At 51.1% G+C, this 16,917-nt stretch overlaps 1 protein-coding gene across 3 annotated transcripts in view; it reads left to right on the top strand.

Moving 5' to 3' along the window:
• LRRC20 (leucine rich repeat containing 20) overlaps positions 1 to 16,917 on the top strand; it is a 93,383-nt gene that overhangs the window by 52,397 nt on the left and 24,069 nt on the right. For all 3 annotated transcript variants that reach the window (XM_023205028.2, XM_023205029.2, XM_023205030.2), the window contains one exon: positions 12,046 to 12,213. In XM_023205028.2, coding sequence (XP_023060796.1) covers positions 12,046 to 12,213 — 168 coding nt within the window. The remainder of the gene's footprint in view (positions 1 to 12,045; positions 12,214 to 16,917) is intronic.

The following is a 16,917-nucleotide window of genomic DNA, read 5'->3' as shown; positions in this document are numbered from 1 at the left end:
GTGTGGCCTTCCGCTCAGTTTTTGCCATCAGTCCTCAAGGGTGCCCCACCCCTAGAGCTACCTGGATGACCTCAGTGAAGCAAAGGCCAAACTGTTTGTGACCCCTGCATGGCTGCTTCTGGGCAGTGGGTCAGCCCTTCCTAGCAGTGTTAAGGAACCCAAGCGTCATGGGCTTCGGCATCCTTAGTAGAATCCCAGAGACGGGATCACTGAGGTCAGAGGGCATTTTAAGGCTCTGCTACATATAGCGGAAGAACCACGCAGCAGAGACCAACCAACCTACAGAGCTAGAAAAAATAAATTAAATTCCCTGTGAAGGGGAGTTGGGGCAGCCTGGAGATGTATTACTGCTACACCAGCAGGAGAGCATCGCTTCCATCCTGTATCTTAACCACCCCTAGAAACCAGCAGACCTCAACAGCCCCCTTACACCCCCAGCCCGGAACTCTGTACAGTGTGTTGGCGGAGGGGGGCACACCTGGAACACCAGGACAGTGTGGCTCTGGGCCTCTGGTACCTCTGTCCTCCAGAGCCCAAGCTAACACTTCTTGCAACCCTGTAAGGCAGAAGACTTTGCAGTTTCCCTTCACTTCCCTCTTCCAGGCTCTACGTGCAGCTCTCCTTTGCTCCCAGCTCTGCGATTCAGATGTTTTCATACCTGCCTCTGCCCTTCTTACCCATTCCCGAGCACCTCTCTAGTTGCTGTTTATCTCTCTGCCACACCTCCAGAGCTCTAAGGCTTCATTTGAAAAGCATGTCCTATTTACTTACTTATTTTTGATTAGGCAGTAGATGCACACAATGTGATATTTTGAAGATTAAAAGGATAGTAGGGAAAAATAAGGCTGCTCTTCTACTCCTGTCCCCAGACATCTAAGTCCATGTCCAGAGACAACCACCATTACCAGTACTAGAGATATTCCATGCCTATATAAATATAAATATACTTTATAATAGTAGCATTTATCACATACCACGGGTAGGTACTGTTGTAAGCAAACAGAGCATAAGTAACAAGTAACTTGCCCAAGGTCACACAGCAAGAAAAAAGAGCTACCTTAGTCTTTTTTTTTTTGAAACAGGTCTCCCTCTGTCACCGAGGCTGGAGTGCAGTGGTGCAATCTCGGCTCACTACAACCTCTGCCTCCTGGGCTCAAGTGATCTCACGTTAGCCTCCTGACTAGCTGGGACTATGGCACACCATCACACCCAGCTAATTTTTTGTATTATTTGTGGAGACAGGGTCTTGCCATGTTGCCCAGACTAGTCTTGAACTCCTAGACTCAAGTGATCTGCCTGTCTCAGCCTCCCAAAGTGTTGGGATTACAGGCGTGAGCCACCGCACCTGGCATGCCTTAGTCTTTTCACGGAGGCAAAATGTTTAGTACTTCATTTTAGTCTGTTCCAGACCTAGTTAAAAGTGCTTTTTCTCCCCTTCCCCTTGTTCACCCCTGAGGAGTGAGTGTGGCATCTGGAAATGCCCTCTGACCCCTGTGGGCAGCAGCTGTCTCTGTGTGAAGCCTCCTTAGCACTGAGCATGGGCTGTTGGAAGGACACTGCCTACCTGACCATCTGACTCTGCCCCGCGGGGGCGTCCATGCAGTCAGGGACTGTGATTGCTCATTGACGCAGGTTCAGAGCTGAGGTGCTGATTGAGCTCTGGTGAGCAGGTATTTTTGGAGCTGGCACATTCCTTCGAGCATGGGTTGTATAATTACTGCAGGCCAGCTTTGTCTGTCCCTTAATGGAATCGGCAAGCTTCTCTCTCAGCTGGGGTTAATCTAAGGCCTCTGAGTCAGCCTTGGCAATTGTCCAAGATAAGGATGGTACAGGAAGTAATAAGAGGAACTTGGGGAAGAAGAGGTCCATTTAACAGACACCGGAAACCACAGTTCAGTAGGTGTAATCAATAAGGAAATGTCATAATGGGGGCTGCTCTCAGACTGGGTAGGACCTTGGGAGTGGAATGGAGTGGGGTCTTTTTCCAGAGCCCCGGTCCATCCTGGGAACCCTGATTGTTCCACTCTGAACCCTGGCCTGAGTGCAGGAAGAATCTTTGGAACCCCTAATGCAATCTTCTGGGACCAGAAGATCTCAGCCCTCTCTGTCCAGAAGAGGAGGCAGTGAGACCTTGGGCAGATGGCCTGGGTGCTGTGACTCCAGAGGGGAGAAGCGAAGCCAGACGTGGCTGTGGCTGTGTTAGGCTGGAAGCCCAAGACACTGGCTGATCCCGCGGCTGGGGCTTTGGCCACGCTTTTGTTCTTCCTCTGAACTGGAAAAAATAGAGAAAACCTTAAGTGCCCGGTTTGGGGCCATATAAGAGAAAAAGAAAGCTAAGGCATCAGCAGCCTTGCTGGCCCAAGTTGGCCTTTGTGGGCCTCAGTTTCCCTATCTGAGAAATGGGGAAACATCTACTCCATAGTGATTTTGTGAGGTTGGAGATAATGCATATAAGGCGCCCTGTGTAGGGTTTGGTGCATGCAAGATTCTTGATGAATGATGCTTCTGATACGGTGATGGTGAAGACACTGGGGGCCTTAGTTGTAGACAAGAGAGGTCTCTGGTCAAGTAGTCAGGACAATGGTCCAGTCGTAGGAATCTGTCTCTCCACAAGGAATTTCAGTGAGAAAAGAACTGGAGAGATCCCCAAGTCCACGTCTTCACGGATGGGGACCCTGAGGCTCAGAAGGGAGAAGTGGCTTTTCTGACCTGCCTCCAGGAAGATGCAGGGCGAGACCTCAGTTCAGGGTCCCCGGGTCCCCGGTCAGGCTCTTTGCCATGGAAGCAGGTAGTATGGTCACCTGCTTCTCAGCTAATGCTGAGAGGCTGTTTTTAACTGATTGTGTGTATATACCCCACCTTACTGCACAGAGGATTTTTAGAGCTCGTGATACAGGCAGCTTGGGTAGAGCAGTGGACACCACGGTGGGAACAGAAGCAACTCAGAGACCCTGCTGGGCCATGGCTTCTGAGAAGCGAAGCTGTATGGCTGGGGAGAACTTGCTGTTTTGCCACCCCTGCCCCCCACATCAGGATGCATGCCCCATTCTGTCCAATTCAAGGCCTTTTTCTGGAATGCTTCCTTCCCATGGAGCTCAGATCTGGCTACCTGGAGATTTACTCTAACAGTTTGGGTGGAATTTGGCACATACGCTGACATTCATAAAGCCCTAGGGGTTGGGCAAGAGGGTGACTGACAGGGGTGGGACATCTATCCCCAGGAATCTGCTCTCTTTGCCCTCCCTTGGGGAGGGGGCCTAGAAGCAGCTCCATGGTTTTGTTCCCACTCAAAATCTACCAGGTTTATTATAAACAACTTTATTCTTATAAATCTGGCAACTTAGAAGAAACGGACCATGTTATTGAAAACCACAAACCACGAAAACTCAGCCAAGATGAAATAGACAACCTGAATAGACCTATGACTATCAAATAAGTGGAATTCATAAATAAAAAGATCCCAAAGAAGAAATCTCCAAGCCCAGATGATTGCATTGGGGAATTCTATCAAACTTTTAAAATGAGAATTCACATCAATTTTACACAGCCTCTTCCAGAAAATAGAAGAGAAGGACATACTTCCCAATCCATGCTAGGAAGCTGAGATTACTCTGATATCAAATGCAGACAAAGACAGTACCAAAAATGTGAAAGTAAAAGAAAATACAGACCAGTATTTCCCATGAACATAGGTGGAAAGATTCTCAGCAAAATATTACCAGTCAAATTCAGCAATGTATAAAAAGAATATATGACATGTGTAAGTGGGATTTATCAATTATTCCAGGTGTGCAAGGCTGGGTCCAACTTTAGAAATCAATCAGTGTAATCTATTATATGAAAAGGCTAGGCTGGGTGAGGTGGCTCACGCCTGTAATCCTAGCACTTTGGGAGGCTGAGGTCGGTGGATTGCCTGAGCTCAGGAGTTCAAGACCAGCCTGGGCAACATGGAGAAATCCCATCTCTACTAAAATACAAAAAATTAGCTAGGTGTAGTGGCGGCATGCACCTATAATCCAGCTACTCGGGAGGCTGAGACAGGAGAATCGCTTGAACTTGGAAGGCAGAAGTTGCAGTGAGCCGAGATCGCGCCACTGCACTCCAGTCTGGGGGACAGAGCCAGACTCCATCTCAAAAAGAAAAAACAAATGTTTAAGAAGAAGAATCACACAATCATATCATTTGACAAAGAACAAGCCTTTGACAAACTTCAACTCTCAGTACACTAGGAATGCAGGGAAACTACCTCAACTTAGTAAAGAGCATCTTCAAAAATTCTACAGCTAACATCAGACTTAATGATGAAAGGCTTTCCCGCAAGCTGGAAACAAGGCAAGGATGTCCACTCTCATCCTCAAAGTTCTAACCATTGCAATAAAACAACAACAAGAAGAAGATAGTTCTTCTGTGGGCTTTTTGCAGAACTGTTTTTTTTTTCACTCTGACCTCAAATGCCTTTCCAGCAATCTGAAATAACCTTCTTTTCTTGTTTACTATTTCTCCCTGCACTCATCTGTAAGCTTGTTAAGGTTGGGATCTAGTCCGTCTCATTAGCCATGATTTCCCGCTGTCTAGCAGAGCCTGCCCTGTGGTAGGTACTGAGTAATATTTGTTGAGTAAGTGGAGGCTGTTTTGGCATCATTGGCTCTGACTGGCTTCCTGCAATCCGTGTGTCACAGCTGCGCTGACTCTCTCTTATTTTCCCTTTTGATTCCTGCTTTCATGTTGGCTTTCAGTTTTGTTTCTGCAAAGGTTCCATAATCCAGGAACCAAGTGTCACGTGTCTTGTATCTCTAACAGAGTCTTGCTCTCACTCTGTTGCCCAGGCTGGAATGCAGTGGTGCGATCTTGGCTCACTGCAACCTCCACCTCCCGGGTTCAAGCGATTCTCCTGCTGCAGCTCCTGAGTAGGATTACAGCTGTGTACCACTATGCCTGGCTGATTTTTGTATTTTTAGTAGAGATAGTTTCGCCATGTTATGCAGGCTGGTCTTGAACTCCTGGCCCCAAGTGATCCACCCACCTTGGCCTCCCAAAAAGCTGTGATTACAGGCGTGAGGCACTGTGCCTGGCCTTGTTGAGTGTATTTAATATTCAAAGATTACCCTTTTCTGGCCGGGCACGGTGGCTCATGCCTGTAATCCTAGCACTGTGGAAGGTCGAGGTGGGTGTATCACCTGTGGTCAGGAGTTCGAGACCAGCCTGGCCAACATGGCAAAACCCTGTCTCTACTAAAAATACAAATATTAGCCGGGTATGGTGGTGGGAGCCTATAATCCCAGCTACTTGGGAGGCTGAGGCAGGAGAATTGCTTGAACCCAGGGAGCAGAGGTGGCAGTGAGCCAAGATTGTACCACTTCACTCCAGCCTGGGCGAAAGAACAAAACTCCATCTCAAAAAAACCTCCAAAAAACAAAGATTACCCTTTTTACATTCAGTTACAAGGCTAAGCATATAGTAGGTGCTTAGTAAATATGTGACTTGTGTGGTTCATCCTGCCTTTCACATCCCTCTCAGCTCATCATCACAGCCTGTGATAAATGGGCAGGAAAGACCTTCTCATGAGGTCACCTGGAAAGAGGATGGGCCCAAGGACACCTGATGAGTTAGAACATAACCAGGTCCTTCCTGGTTCCCCTCTTGTCATTTTCTGGCCACTGAATAAGCAAGGATTTGCTGGTTATGTATTCTGAGAACAGATAATGAAGGGATTAGGGATGCAAAACTGGATGAAGTGAGGTGCCACGGTGGCCTGCTTCTCTTGGGGGAAGGGACAGATGCAGAGCCCATGAGACAGGACAGTGATTGATGAGATGAGGAGTCAGGCTCTGGACGCGGCTGACTGGGGTTCAAATCCTGATTTGGGGGTTGGGAGAGGAAAGTCACATACCTTGTGGAGAAGTTTGGGTTTCTGTGATCTTGGGCAAGTTATTTCACCTCTTTGTAAATTGATGGTAATGGGTTATAGAAAAATCACAATGATGATTACATGTAAATCCCTAGAACAAGTGCCTCAAATGTAGTAGTGCTCTATTAGTGTAGTAATAGGTGTCAGCTATCATTATGACTTTTTTTTTTTTTAAGACAGAGTCTCGTTTTGTAGCCCACGCTGGAGTGCAGTCATGCGATCTCAGCTACTGCAGCCTCTGCCTCCTGGGATTCTTATGCCTTGGATTCTCATGCCTCAGCCTCTCAAGAAGCTGGGATTACAGGCACATGCCACCCTGCCTAGCTAATTTTTGTAGTTTTAGTAGAGACAGGGTTTCACCATGTTGGCCAGGCTGGCCTCGAACTCCTGACTTCAAACAATCCGTCTGCCTCAGCCTCCCAAACTGCTGGGATTAGTCATGAGCCACCGCGCCTGCCTGAGATCTTTACTCAGTCCACCCATTTAAATGCTGATCTCCTCCAGAAAAACCTCACAGACACATCCAGAAATCATGTCAGCTATCTGGGCATCCCTTAGCCTAGTCAAGTTGACACAGAAAATTAACCATCACAGCCCCCACATCAGCTTCCACGGCCGCATCAACCGTGACCCCCAACACTGCACACAGGGGCCAGCTCCCAGCAGGCTCTTGGAAATGTCTCCAGAGGTAGATGCTTCTTATTTTTCTCAGCCACTGTGGGGATATAATTAGACTCATGCCTGAATTGGTTTGATAAAAGGCCATTTAAAAAAATCCTAAACATGTCAAAAAACTGGGGATAACAAAATCAAGCAAGGAGAGATTCTCCTCCCCTCCCTCTGGCGGTTATCCTGGTGGCCCTGCAGAGCTGTGTGTGGGGTCTGGCCCTATAGCGTGAGAGCCTGGGCCAGCAGCTTCTGAGATTCCCCCCAAGTGAATGTGCTGTGTGTCTGTGACACTGGCTGTGTTTATCAGCTTCCTGATGCTTGGTGCTCCAAACCCCTGTTCCCAAATGCCTCAGGGCCCCGCGGGAGGTTTTTTTTTTTTTTTTTTTACCCCGGAAATGGTGTCTCACTCTGTCACCCAGGCTGGAGTGCAGTGGCGCGATCTTGGCTCACGGCAACCTCCACCTCCTGGGTTCAAGCAATTCTCCTGCCTCAGCCTCCCGAGTAGCTGGGATTACAAGAGCACACTGCCACGGCCGGCTAATTCGCAGGGGCTTTTTGAAGCAACAGAGGGTGTTCTTGTTGCTTCAGGCAAAGAGCATTTTCTTCTTTCCTCAGTCTAAGCATGGGCAGTTAGCCATGCAGGTCTAGGACATAAGTAACTCAGTACTAACCAGATTTCTGGGTTGCTCCAGGTGCCCTGCGTGGTTTGCCGTATCTATCAGTCTGTCCATCCATCCATCCTCCTGTCTATCTCAATACGTATGTGGAATTTACTGTGTGCCTAGCACTGTTCAAAGTCTTTTTCGTGTATTAATTCATTGAAACTTTACAACAACCCTGCAGAGAAAGAGGATCTAGTACTGTCCTCATGTCACAGATGAAGAAATGGAGGCAAAGATAAACAGCTTGCCCAAGGTCACGCAGTCAGGAAGAATCCTGGGACACCTTGCCCCACAGCATGTGTTTGTAACCTCCACACCCACTGTACAGCCTCCTACCACAAGCCTCAGGGGGAGAGGTTCAGGGCGGCCCCACTCCCCACTCTGCATGGGGCCATACCCCACTTTTGGGCACTGGCTCATGTCCTGGATGTCTGTGTAGGCCAGCGGATCTTCTGGTGGGGTGCAGAATGCAGCAGGTCCCAGGGAGGGAGGGGTGAGGGCTAGGTGAGCTGTTGGGGAGCCTTCCTGTAGGTGGTGTAGGCATGCTGGGATTCCAGAAATGGAAATGAAACAAACCTGGGCACAGCTGGCACCATCAAGGACTTTGGCCACCTCCCTGTCTGCAACCTGGAAGCAAAGCTGTGTCCTCAAAAATGCCCTATGAGCACCCACTGATGCCCCACAGAGGCCAGGCTGCTCCCTCTGAGGCCCATACAGGCCTTACTGACACACAGGCTGTGAACTGCGGATTTGGAGGTGCTGTTGGCAGCCACACCATGGAGCATGGCAGCCTATTCCTAGGAAATGAGGACTTAGAGAAACGCGCTAAACAAGAACCAACTAGCCAGAGAAAGTGGGCCGTGTTCTCAGCTAAGAAGAAATGTCTGTTCCAGCAAAGTGACTTCTGAGCAACTCCATGGGGCAGCTGCCCCCAGCCTGGAATGTGCTCTTCCCCCAAACACCAGACTGGTATAAATCCACCCAGGGCCCTGATTCCTCATCTGGCAACAGTGTCCAGAGGGAAATGAATAACATTATTTTTGTGGGACGCACTAACAACTATTTTCTTTCCTCTTTTTTTTTTTTTGAGATGGAGTTTTCTCTTGTTGCCCCGGCTGGACTGCAGTGGCACAATCTCAGCAACTGCAACCTACACCTCTTGGGTTCAAGGGATTCTCCTGCCTCAGCCTCCCGAATAACTGGGATTACAGGTGTATGCCACCACGCCTGGCTAATTTTTATATTTTCAGTAGAGACAGCGTTTCACCACGTTGGCCAGGCTGAACTCCTGACCTCCAGTCATTCGCCCGCCTCGGCCTCCCAAATTGCTAGGATTACAGATGTGAGCCACTGCACCCAGCCTATTTTCTTTTTGTATAAGTAAAAAAGAATGAATCAATTTTAAGGACAAACAGTGGTGTATGGAACAGATATTTGGCAGAACTGGGAGGGTGATATATTCATTCATTCATTCACTCATCACTAATTCATTTATATACTCATCATAATGTATTCATCATTGTTGAGCACTTACCATGTACTGGGCAGTGTCATGCACACGTTTCTACAATGCAGGCACAGTTCACCCTCATGCAGCTTATGTTCTCATGGGAAGAGGCAGTGAATACACAGATAAGTCAGCATGTTAGGTGATAACAGATGCTATGAAGGTAAATACTGCAGAGAATGGGAATCCAATGGGAGGGGATCTTACTTTAGATAGAGTAACATTTGAGCAAAGACACACATAAAGTCAGGTAGCAAGCCTCAAAAATATGTGGGTAAAGAGCATTTTATTTTTATTACTTATTTACTTTTGAGACAGGGACTCGCTCTGTTGCCCAGGATGGAGTGCAGAGGCGCCATCATGGCTCACACTGCAGCCTCCACCTCCTGGGCTCAAGTGATCCTCCCACCTCAGCCTCCTGAGTAGCTGGGACTACAGCCACATACCACCGTGCCTGGCTAACTTTTTTGCATTTTTTGTAGAGACAGGGTTTTCCCATGCTGGTCTTGAGCTCCTGGCCTCAAGTGATCCTCCTGCCTTGAGCTCCCAAAGTGTGGGATTACAGGCATAAGCCACTCTGCCCGGCTTCCAACACTGTGACCTTATGAGCCACTCTGCCCGGCCCCCAACACTGTGACCTAATGGTGATCTGGATAGCAGCGTTCTGTGATTTAAGGTGTGGCTATTCAAGAACCTGGCTGCCAGGGGAGGCCTGGGTTTGCTTGAAGCGAGCACTGGACCTGTTGATGGAACCTTGGGTTCTGACGTCCCTGAAGATGGAAAAATGGAAGGCAGTCCAGGCCCCCTGCACTGTCTATTTGCCTCCTGAGGGGAGAAGAGTCATTATTCAGCACATATTTGCTGAGTGACACAAGGTGTCTGCAAGAGGCTGGATGTAGGGACGAAGATGAATCGGATGTAGTTTCTATCTCCCCAGAACCCCAGTGTGCTGGAGCAGGGCACTTGCAGTGGGGCTGGTACTCAGGCGCGCGCAGTGTGTGTGTGTGTGTGTGTGTGTGTGTGTGTGTGTGTGTGTGTGTATGCAGAGGCACTGGGAAGGGCTCAGGGGGTCAGCTTTCACTGTAGGGATACCTGGGAGGGGCTGTGGGGAGCTTAGAGCAGCTGCGTTGTGGGGCTGTGGAAGAGCAGGCATGGAGCACTGAGCGGGGCAGGGCCAGCTTGAAAACTGGTGGGGCACAGAGAGAAATGACTCCAGAAATCAGGGGTCATTTTTCTAAAAGTTACATAGGAAGCTTTTCCCTTTCTTTTGCAGTCTCTCTCAGCGTGTCCTGGTGCCTTTCATTTACTATTTCATGTCATTCTAAGTAAGGAAAGATCAAAATGTAGCATGAATTTTACCATTTATCTTTATGTTGTGGAATGCCAGTTGTAAGTGCAATTATGAGAGCATTAAAATCGTGTAGAATCATGAAATTATATAATTCATATTTTGTGGCTTATTTTCTCCGGAGGTGCCTGGAGTAGGCCAGAAGGACAAACTCAAACCAGACTCAGGAAGGTTGGAAGGCGGAAGGGAGGAAGGACAGACTCAGCGGGCCCGGGGACCCCATCCACAATGCAGGGCACCCACGCAGCCACCCTCAGGCCTGACAGCTGCTAGGTTTCTGCTCTTACCAGATGCTGGACTGACTGCCTTCTACCCTGGCCTGGGGTGATCTGAGGAAGCTGAGCCGGGTTTTCCCTTCCTAAGTGTCCACCACCCTCAGCCATGGCAGGCAGGCAACTCCAAGGCTCTTTAAACCTGTGCGTCAGGACCTGCTCAGTACCTAGCTCAGGCGTGGGTAAGAGGCTCACTCCTGCTAAGCCCCAGGGGCCCTGAGTGAGGGTGAGGGAGAGCTGCTGCCTGTGTGCTCCACCCGGAGACACATGGAACACACGCCTGACTGTGACCCTCCCTGCTGAGGTGGAGGGCTACAGTGTCATTGCAGAGCAGGGATGGGGAGGGGGAGGCCAGGCGGGAGAGCTGGCTGCCATTCTGGGGAGGCAGTAGGAGGTGGATCATGTGCGAGCTCAGACTCCATGACCCAGCTCCACTGACAAAATACAGGTTCAAGGATAAAATTATTAAGACTTTCAAGATGGCCATACAGGGCATTCCACCCCAAGTGTGGGGCCCTTCTGATCGTGAGACCTCGTGTGAATACGAGTGGGCCCCATGCCCACAAAGCCAGCCCTGGGAGAAGAACTGGGGGACATTCTTCAGGTTACTCAGCATTTCTGGGCCTCAGTTTCCCTCGGGCCAGACAGGGTGGGGAGAGACTCACTGTAAGGCCACACCTGGACGGGGACTGGGCAGCCCCCAGGGCCTCAGCTCTGCCTCTCCCTGTCATGCTGCTTCACCCGTGTTCACAGATTAATCTTCCCACAGCCCTAGAGATAGGGCTCCTTTCTACAGGTGAGACGATGTCCTTTCTGCGGGGATTAAATAACGTCCTCAGGAAGAACAGTGAAAGTAGGGGCACAGCAGGTGTGTACCCAAGCATGGGGACTCCAGGTCCTCCTCCCATCATCCCTGGGCTGTGCTCCTCTGCCACCTGCTGCCCTTGCTTCCTGCCCCCTAGCTCTCCTCCCTGCACAGGGCCCTGTGGGCACCTGGCTTCTCTCACTAGATTGCGGCATCTCAGCTTCAGCCCACACCATCTCTTGGCATTGCCTCAGCCGGGTTCCCAGCAGAGGGACCCCCCACCACCCGGCTGCCTTCGGACGCAGGTCCCCGCACAGGTCTCTAGCCAACTTTCAGAGCGGCTGCTCTCAGAGCAGGAACCCACCCACGTTGGGTCAGCTGTGGTTGGCCAGGGGAGAAGGGGCACATGACACTGAAAGAATGTGGCTGCCCCTGATGGCCCCTTGAGCAGGGAGGGCCATGGAGAGTGGTGTCCCCTAAATGGAGTATGGAGAGCCCCGAGGGGGAGAGGCTGCCCATCCTGACCTGCCCCATCAGGGCCTGGAGTTGAAGCTTTGTCTGAGGGAGGAGCCAGTACCTCTTGACCCCTCACTGAGGCCCAGGCTTCTGCTGGGAGAGCCTTCCATTCCCAAGTCAGCAGCAGGCGACCTCAGCTGGAGTGACAGGTGGCAGGCCCCGGGCAGTGGTAGGAGGGTGACCCCTCCTCTAGTGCAAATGAACATGGAATCAGCCCTGTGCGGGGCTCCCTCTGTGGCCTAGGGCTTCCTCTATGCCTTCCTGGCCCAGGCAGGGTGAGAGCCACAGCGGGCAGTCACTGTGGTCTCGGCATGTCCCCCTCCTCATCCTGTTCTTTCTCCTTCCCTGCACATGGCAGAGCTCCGCTTGGAGGGGAACTTCCTACACCGCCTCCCCAGCGAGGTCAGTGCCCTGCAGCACCTCAAGGCCATTGACCTGTCCCGGAACCAGTTCCAGGACTTCCCTGAGCAGCTCACCGCCCTGCCAGCGCTGGAGACCATCAACCTGGAGGAGAACGAGATCGTAGGTGAGTGGGCCTGGCCCACCTGGCCCTGGGCTGCTGCATGAGGCACTCACCGGGCACAGGGCTCTGGAGTTGACCTTCACAGGCGGGAGGAGAAGCTTGGGCCTTCTGTCTGAGATGCCTAAGCAAAGGACATGGGGCCTGGGAAGTACACATTTTGAGGCCCTGTCACCTGCCGGGTGCTGGGTGGGACACTGGCATTCCCTGGCAGGTAGATGGCCTTGGCTTTCACCACAGTGCAGCTGTGAACTAGCCAGGCCACTGTGGACCACAGGCTCTCCCTCTCCACATCTCACCTGCCAGCCTAGGCTGTCTCAGACCCTTCGGCTCTGGCCCGCTGTGTGCTTTTTCCTCCCTGAGTCCCCTGGCTTCACAGAGACCTCTTCATAGGGGTGAGCAGGGCCCACTAGACAGCCATGTTCAGCACAGCCTCTCTATGCCTTCCAGAACAAACACACTGCTCCTCATCAGCCCAGCCCGCCAGGGCCCTCATCACCAGGGAACCAGGGGTCTGATAGGTGCCTTCTGCAAACAGCAAACCCCAGGAAGGTGGGTTCTGCTGAGGTCAGGAAGCTGTCCCTCCTTCCTCTTGCAGCAATTATGTGTCTTCTGTCTCATCAGGACTTCAGAGAGCCGCGCCTCAACTCCAGCTAGTGGTCCAACCTGCCCAGAGAACCTGGGCACTGAGTGGGGTCTCTATGTGCCCTCCCCTCCGCAGCACTCTCCTTCGGTGGCTCGGCCCCAGTTCATCCTGTCTCACATGGCCTCTAACGTGGATGCTGTTCTAATGCCAATGATGTTCATCATAACCCCCTTCAGTTATGCTTTTATTTTCTTAAGCCCTTTTATAGCCATTATGCCATTTGATTAAAAGCAACATGAAGCCATTTCTCTGAGGGAGGAGCCAGTACCTCCTGACCCCTTGCTGAGGCCCAGGCTTCTGCTGGGAGAGCCTTCCATTCCCAAGTCAGCAGCAGGCGACCTCAGCTGGAGTGACAGGTGGCAGGCCCCGGGCAGTGGTAGGAGGGTGACCCCTCCTCTAGTGCAAATGAACATGGAATCAGCCCTGTGCGGGGCTCCCTCTGTGGCCTAGGGCTTCCTCTATGCCTTCCTGGCCCAGGCAGGGTGAGAGCTATTCCCCATCAGATGGGTCCTAGTAGTTTCGGCCCATCTGATGGGGAATGGCCTGCCTCATGTGATGGCGAGTGCCCATCTGTCAGAGGTGCCACAGGCAGGACTCTGACCCTGGCTGGGTGGGAGGTGAGACCAGCTGACCTTTGAGGTTCTGGGTCTTTCCTTGGATAGATGAATCAACTGAGGCCCAAACACATCCTGAGAGAGCATCGGGTTGTACAGTGAGACTGCCGCGGTGCCAGGACAGGAATATGTGATTCCAGAACGGCCCTCTGCCCAGGATGGACTTCTCTTGCCTGGCCTCTGGGAAGCCCCTGGGGTGGGCTGTGGTTCAGTCTTATGCTCCCAAGACCAGAGTCCTCAAGTGTCTTGCCCCTGGATTGGCTCCTGGGTCACTGGGGCCTCTGAGTAGTCTCTAAGCAGAAGGAGCCTGCCCAGAAGTGCCTTGGCCTGCGCAGCTCTCCCTCCTGTGCTGTCCTGCTCACCCAGGGGCTTGCTTTTGAGCCCCTCGCCCCCTGCATTCCTGGCCAGGCCCTTCTTGCCTGGGTCCTTCCTCTCCTGTCTCTGTTCATTGTGGCCCCTCCTGATGCCTCCGCTTCCTTCTGCTGCTCATCCAAATGGGGCAGTAATTGAGCAAGACCAGAGCTGGGTATGCAGTGGGTGGACAGGTGGGTTTCACCAGCACTGGCTTTGGCTTCCTCATATTCTAACTGTGGCCTTGGAAGGCTCACAGCAGCTCTGTGAATGTCAGCACCCTTTCATCTTTCAGATGAAGCTTATCCCCTACCCCCAAAAGGTGGTTCAAGATAAGAAGGTGACTTTTCCCCAGGTAGGGGAGCAGGTCAAGTGGGTATCTATGTCGGCTGCAGTCCAAGAAGTGACTTGCACCAAAGTGGGCAGCAAGGATGGCCCAGATCTCCTGGTCCTTACCCTTCTAAAAGGCAGACATCATCTCTTAGCAGGCGTAGCCACAGAGCAAAGATCGGCTGTTTTGGCTCCTCTTGCATAGACATATTCTGCTTTTCTGCAGAATGTCAGTAATAATTTCGACATGTGGAAGCATCTTACATCTTACCAAGAATGGTCATGTGCCGTCCCACATCCACAGGGTGACGGTCTCCCTTTGACACAGGTAGAAACTAAAGCTCTAAGCCTTCATGGCCAAGTGCCTATCACACACCTGGCCAGGTAAGAGAGACACCAGTGACTGGGCTGTGTTTCCCAGTCAGTTCAGCCTGGGACAGAGCCTCTGCTACCCGGCCTCGGCCAGGCCTGGGTGATATGGAGAAGCCAGGGACTGCCCCTGTCCAGGAGGGGCTCCTGGTTTACCTCAAGTGGCCAGCTGCTCCTGAAAGAGCTTGACTGATCCCAGGTCCCTGTCCACTGCAGGAGGCCTTGGTGGTTCTTCCCCTGCCCCCAAGCTGGAGAGAGGGGGCATATGGAGGCAGCCACTGTTTCCTTGCTGGAGTCTCCCTGCTTCTATTTTCTACCTCTCCCTGATCCATCTGAGTGATCTGAGTGGCTTCTCAACTCCCAAACCAGCAGGAGAGCCAGGCCACAGCCTTCATCCCCAGGCTGGAGGGAGGTGAGAATGAAAGGGCCTGCCGGAGGAAGGAGGGGCTGCAGTGACAGCAACGAAGGTAGGGCTGCATGGTCTTCCATTATGGAAATAGCTCTGCACTCTTCGCTACTTGTAGCTGAGCTCCTGCAGCACCTCACTGGGATGATTGTAGAAGCTTAGGATGCCTTCAGAGTGGCTTATTTTTTCCTTCCAGAATGCTTAGAGGGTGGTGGAAAAAATAAAACAAAATTTTTATGAGAAATAAATTTGAGATGCATGAGTTCCCTTTAAAGCTTTAGTAAGTGGGGAACAGGCAGCTCTGAAACAAGCCCCCAAGTGAATCATAAAGACAGCCACTCTAAAGGGACCTCCCCAAAGCGTCCCCAGCCTGGCGCTGGAAAGACATGGAGGCTCTCAGCATCCAGGCAGCTGCCAGGATCAACTCAGTCATCCTCGTGTTTCCAGATAGAGCTGCCATGTGATCTTCCTCCACCCTCTGAGCCATTCTCAGGGAGAGAAGGAGGGAGGTTATGATCTCAACAGGGCATGGAGGCCGAGAGGGACAAGGATACTTCTGTCTGCTTTCTGATACCAACCACTGGGAGGTGGTGCCTGACCTTGGTGCTCACTGGTAGCTTAATGCCCTCAGGTTTCAGGTCTGTGTGGCACGTGGATGCCTTTGTTGCCACCTTTAGCACACGGCCCTCTGATCTATGTGTGTGACCCTTCTCTGCCACCCCACCTCCGCCAGCATTGGGCATGGTGTGCAGCATACAGCAGGCACTCAGCTGGGTGGGAGCATTGTGTAGAGCAGGAATTCCAAAGCCTCGAAGCTCCTCTGAAATAAATGAGACAGGAGAGGGCAGAGTTTTTCAAGTTGCATACTATGACCTGCTAGTGAATTGTTAAGTCACATCAGTGGGTTGAGACCAGCAATTTTTTAATGCAATAAAATAGAAAATGTCAGAGTACATCATCACATATAAAATGGTAATTACTATGTTGTAACTTTTAATTTCAGTTTTACTATGTGCATGCACAGATCTATCTTATCGATCGATCTATCTATCTATCTATCTATCTATCTATCTATCTATCTATCTCCTGGGACATGATGAAAAATGGTATTTCTTACTCTTAGTCATGATGAAAAAATATTGAAAGCCGCTCTTATGAGTTGTCCTGCAGAGATTTGGGGGTCTGTTCTCAGCCAACTTAGCCACCCATCCTCCCCAGCTCATGCCCCAACCACATTATACAGCCTTCCTCCTCTCATCCCTCCCCTTCACCCACTCTGCATGGCCCGTGCTCTCAGTCTGAAAGTCTTTTCTCATGTCTTACCATTTTCCCTGCCTGTGGCCAAATCCCCTGGGTCTGAAGGTCTGGGCCCGGTTCAGGTGAAAGGGAAGCAGAGCGGGTCAAGGGACTTCTCCCTTTCCCAGCTGACTCCCTGGCAGACACACAGCAGCAGGTGTCTCCCACCCAGATGACGGGCTTCCGGGGTCCTTGGGGACTGGCCTGCCAGGACACAGTTGTTTACTCTAGGCACTCCCAAGAGGAAGAAAAGGGTTCGTAGCTTAAAATATTTGTTCAGATAAGAGCCATTTATAAGTTTCTGGGATATGAGATAGTTCCTATATTTTTCAAATCAGAAAGTGCTGTATGGAAGTTTTTAAGTATTTATAAATAAGACCACCTGGGAAATGTCATCTCTGGAGAAGGAGAGGCTGCAGAGATGAATGAGATGCAAGTCTCGACCTCAAGTAGCTTACAGGTATTAGTGTCAGCAGACACTAGATGGCTAGATAGCACCTGGTCACAGGCGTAGGGGAGGGCAGATGTGCCATGGAGAGCTAGGGAGAGGACTCTCAGTGGGAGAGTAGCTGTCCTTCTGTCCTTGTGGAGGGTTTCTAAGGAGGTGGAGGCATGTAGTCTGACTGAGTGATGACATGGGGACATGATTGGTGGGGGCAGTCAGCTCGTTCACCCCAGTAGCTGACACACATGACTTG

The sequence above is a fragment of the Piliocolobus tephrosceles genome, chromosome 9 (genome assembly GCF_002776525.5).
Source record: "Piliocolobus tephrosceles isolate RC106 chromosome 9, ASM277652v3, whole genome shotgun sequence".
NCBI classification, from domain to species: Eukaryota; Metazoa; Chordata; class Mammalia; order Primates; family Cercopithecidae; genus Piliocolobus; species Piliocolobus tephrosceles.
This window is presented reverse-complemented; position numbering and strand designations above follow the sequence as displayed.